The sequence below is a fragment of the Pectinophora gossypiella genome, chromosome 7 (assembly GCF_024362695.1).
Source record: "Pectinophora gossypiella chromosome 7, ilPecGoss1.1, whole genome shotgun sequence".
Taxonomy (NCBI): Eukaryota; Metazoa; Arthropoda; class Insecta; order Lepidoptera; family Gelechiidae; genus Pectinophora; species Pectinophora gossypiella.
In genome coordinates this window covers 11,113,371-11,118,105 of record NC_065410.1, presented here as the reverse complement: position 1 = coordinate 11,118,105, position 4,735 = coordinate 11,113,371, and the positions used below count along the sequence as shown (strand labels likewise).

General features: G+C 33.5%; 1 protein-coding gene across 1 annotated transcript; it reads left to right on the top strand.

Moving 5' to 3' along the window:
• The first annotated feature begins 2,562 nt into the window (after positions 1-2,562).
• Positions 2,563-3,984, top strand: LOC126368314 (uncharacterized). The gene has a single exon (XM_050012222.1). It carries the CDS (start codon positions 2,563-2,565, stop codon positions 3,982-3,984), a length of 1,422 nt encoding a protein of 473 aa, XP_049868179.1.
• Positions 3,985-4,735: the final 751 nt, after the last annotated feature.

The following is a 4,735-nucleotide window of genomic DNA, read 5'->3' as shown; positions in this document are numbered from 1 at the left end:
AAGTTTTAAAAAACCGCTACCACGCACAGTTTATTTTTAATTTTATGATTAGATATTTTTATTTTTATGATTTGGTAATGATTAGGGTGAATATCAAAATGTGCCAAGTTTCGTGGCGAACTTTCATATAATTTTTTCGTGAAAAATTGGATCCTTTTGGACCCAGGATCCTTTTGGATCTTTTTCATGTCGGAACCCAATTTTTCACGAAAAAAGAATATGAAATTTCGCCACCAAACTTGAAATTTTGATATTCACCCATTAAGGTAAAGACTATTACTACCTTTCAAAAAGGTATCATACTTACTATACATGCCGTTAGTGACATCGTGACGAATACTGAGGGGAATGATTCAGACCATGATTCGCAAATATCAAGTGGAATATCCGTCGCAAAATTCATGTTATTTTTAGTTGTTTTTTTTTTTTAACTCTTTTATACGTTTGCGATAGAAAATTCCACTTGAAATTAATTCAGAATAATGAGCTGAATCACAGCCCTCAGTATTCGTTACGATGTTACTTATACCCCATATAAGTATGTAGTAGCCATACAAGTTTATGGGTGTTAGTGACACCGTAACAAATACTAAGGGGAATGTTTCAGACCATGATTCTGAGTTGTTATCAAGTGGAATTTACCGTCGGAAAATGCATGAAAATTTTAATATTTTTCTAATTATTTTCAAAATTTCACTTGATCTCAACTCAGAATCATGTTCTGAATCATATCGTTGCGATGTCTCTACCTTCCTGTGTAATAAATTAAAGTCGTTTCAAAATGACCCGGACACGGTGTCCTTGAACGTGTGGCTATAATTTGAAATTTCAATGTAATAGGTGTGGGTTGAAAGATCAATGACCGACACCATCAACCATAGTGTCAAGGTCGTGGTATAAGTAATAGACCTGTATGTTAATATAGCGTCCCCATGGAAATGAATGTTTTTCTTTTTAAATAAGAGCAATATATCACCATATTACCTAATAAATAACTTAAGTAATGAATTTAAATACTCTGTAATGATTATATCAGAGGGGCTGTCCCGAGGTTTGGGTCTGATCGGGGTGGTTAAAAAGGCCACATCGAAGCATTCATCTAAAAAGCAATATTGCAATTTGATATGAAAGTAATCGCGCAATGTCAAGAAATGTCTAATAGCAATATTGCTTTTTAGATGAATTGCCTTGATGAGCCTTGTTAAACTCCTGGTCTAATGCCTATCAGTGGCTGTACCACGCGGTAAAGCTGCTCGTTCATTTAGTTTGAACCAGCTTCGGCTCAGAACTCTTGAACACCCAACAAAAATGTGATGTAAGTAGTTAGATTTCTGATTATTTTTAATTTGTATTTAATTATATGTATAGGTACTCCATTGTGTCCAAGGTGTGTATCTTGTGAAATAAATGTTATTTCAAACAGTTCAGTTAAGTGAATAAATATGTTTACTCAAATGTATTTCAAGGCCCAAGACTATGTAATAACTAGGCTTGTTGTAACATTTAAATGATCGTATTGTCATATACTTAGAATATTTTCGCGCTTAGTTAATCTATAGGCATAGGAATACATAGCAGTAGGTGGAAGTGGTAGCTTTTAAGTGAAATTTTAAATCCCCAAATTCTCAATCTTTTTAGACCCTGAAAAAAATAGTATAAACGACGAATAAAAATATGGTTTAAACTCTACTTTCACCTTTGATAGGAAAAACGGAATTTAATGACTGCTTGTTAAATATAACGATCGGACCCACTACGCAGTTTTACTTTTTTTTTTAATGAAAACGGTAGTTTATGAAAAACCTGTGGAAACACCACAAGTAAATTCTATTCAGAGAGAACTATAATTAGAAAGTGACGTAAGAAAAGATAACCAGGACCAATTGCAGATAATAACACTTCTACAGCACTTTACTGACTTATTATTTGTTACATTAATGTGAGTGTCAACTTGAGCTTGAGGGTGGACAAGGAAACAGATAAAGCTTCGAAGCTATAGAAAATTTAGAAATGATACACATAGAAAATGAGTATGAAGAAAGACCAATGCTTAGAAGGATGTCATCTCGATATCGTAACTTAATACTGCTGACTACTACTATATTTTTCCTCAGCACCTTTTTTATGTTTATTAGAATTTCAATTATCAATCGTGTCATAATTCGCCAAAAAAGTGATAAATATGATGTGTACGATGCAAAATTTTCTATTAAAACAAAGGGATGTGCCATACCTGCAATGAATCCTTTTGACGAATCTATTAAAGAGTTCATAAATTATCCCGATAGCTTAAAACCGTGTCCCAACACTGGTTACTCATTGCTAGAGCGCAACAGAACACATATTCAGGTAACCAAGAATAAAAAAACTCTTCTGCACTACAAAATTAGAGATGAAAGAAAACTTATGTGTTGCTATTATGGATTTTATCGTCCAAATGAAGTTGAAAACATAAATGCGTGGATGATTGATAACAGGGTAAAATATACCGACTGTGTCTTGTTTAAAAGTGACATAAAAGTTGCAGATGAATTCGTTCGAGTTGCATGTTACTATAGACATATGAAAATATACGACCAGTATTACATGTTTGCTATTGCTAAGGAGTTAATAACATATGACGACATATGGGAAATTCCAAAACCCAAGTCTGCGTATAACGTTTTGGTGATGGGAATAGATAATTTATCAAGACTAAATTTTCTTCGCACAATGCCAAAAACTTATACATACCTGAAAGATAATGGTGCTATTGAGTTACTGGGTTATAACAAAGTAGGCGATAACTCACTTCCAAATATAGCCGCTCTTCTACTAGGACATCATGAATCAGAACTAAAGAAAATGTGTCATCCAGTGAAACACACAAATTTTGACGATTGTCCTTTTATTTGGCATTGGTATAAAGAGGCCGGTTACTACACAGCGTTTGGTGAAGACAGCTCTTACCTCGGCACATTCAATTATTTTGAATATGGATTTAGAAAAATGCCTACTGATTATTATTTACATCCCTATTTTGTTGAAGCAGAAAATTACGCTGCAGAAAACATGGTCTTTAGCTCGTACTTATGCATGGGAGAGCACTATTTTTACAAAATTCTTTTAGAATACATTGAAAACCTAACCATTACGTTAGAGGATAAGAAGTATTTTGGATTTTTCTGGGAAACAACTATGTCACATGACGACTTGAACTACCCAATGGTGATGGATGACAGCTATGTACAGTTCTTTAAAAGTTTAGAATCTAAAAATAAATTGGATACCACAATCATATTTCTAATTAGCGATCACGGTATGAGGTGGGGTCCTATAAGGTCAACAGAACAAGGTCGCTTGGAAGAACGACTGCCTTTTGTATACTTTCTGGCGCCAGAATCTTTTCGAAACAACTATAGCTTAGCTTTTAATAATTTGAGATATAATGCTTTACGATTAACTACTCCTTTTGATATGCATGAGACGTTGCTTGATTTAATTGATTTAGAAAACATTGAAAATGAAAGCATCGAAAAGCGAAGTAGAGAAGATTATGAAAATAATCGAGGAATTAGTTTATTTCTGCCCATATCAGGTAATAGAACATGCAGATCAGCGTCAATTGCCGACCACTGGTGCACTTGCCATAGAGGTAAACAAATTCCTAACTGGAGTGATGTAGCTGTAAGTGCCGCGTCTAATTTGATACAGCAGCTAAACGCATTGCTTCAGAAATATCCGCAGTGCGCTCGATTAGAAATAGAGAAAATAGTGGGAGCGTCAGAAATAATATCTGAAACACTAAAGACAAATGAAAGTGATTGGCAAGATTTTCTAGTAGTTGTTACAACAAAACCTGGAGGTGGTATGTTTGAAGCCACACTACGTTTTGATAAGAAGACGTGGACACTTACGGGCACGGCAAGTCGGTTGAACCTATATGGAGAGCAAAGTCACTGCGTGCAAGATGCTCATGTTAAATTGTATTGCTACTGTAAATAAGACTAAGTTTGTTTAAGTGATTTTGTGAAATTTATTATTAAACTATAACACCAAAGATTGTGTATATTTGCCTAAAATATTAATTTGCTATTTTTAAAATAAAGGTACCTACTTCTTATGGTTATTTCTGTATTACACGATCCGTCACCATTAGTATCTCCTATCCAATTTTAGGGAAGATATTTATAATGTAAAATGTACAAGTAGGAAAATATTTGAGTTTAGGTGGTCGTATATACATACAGGATGTAAATGACGTCGTACCGAATACAGAGGTGAATGATTTAGCTCATAATTCTGAGTGAATATAAAGTTGAAAATAGAAAAAAATGCGTCGCAAAAGTATGGATCTGAAAATAATTAACATTGTATTATGTATGTTTAATTCACTTCGTATAGAATAAAATCACACCTGAATCACCAAGAAAAATTGAAGTACTTAAATGGCATGACTTCTTAGTAATTGTTAGGCCTCTGATATGACTCCTAATGTTGTGTAGTTTAGTATTTGACCGTAATTAAAAGGTGTAAGGGAAGCAAAGTTATGTACATGAATAGATTAATTACTATTTCGAAACTATATTGCAGGTATAACATAATATACATAAGATTGAATTAGTGTCATGCAAAACATTCGAAACTACTATTATGAATTAAGTATTTCATTGTTCTGATAACGAATAAAATTATTGCTATTTCTAAAAGCAAAGAAAAGTGAACATTAATCAACTCTATACTAAGATCCACTATC

Bases quoted from the DNA above. Each gene is read 5' to 3' on its own strand.
- LOC126368314 (XM_050012222.1), top strand. From the start codon at position 2,563: ATGAAAATATACGACCAGTATTACATGTTTGCTATTGCTAAGGAGTTA.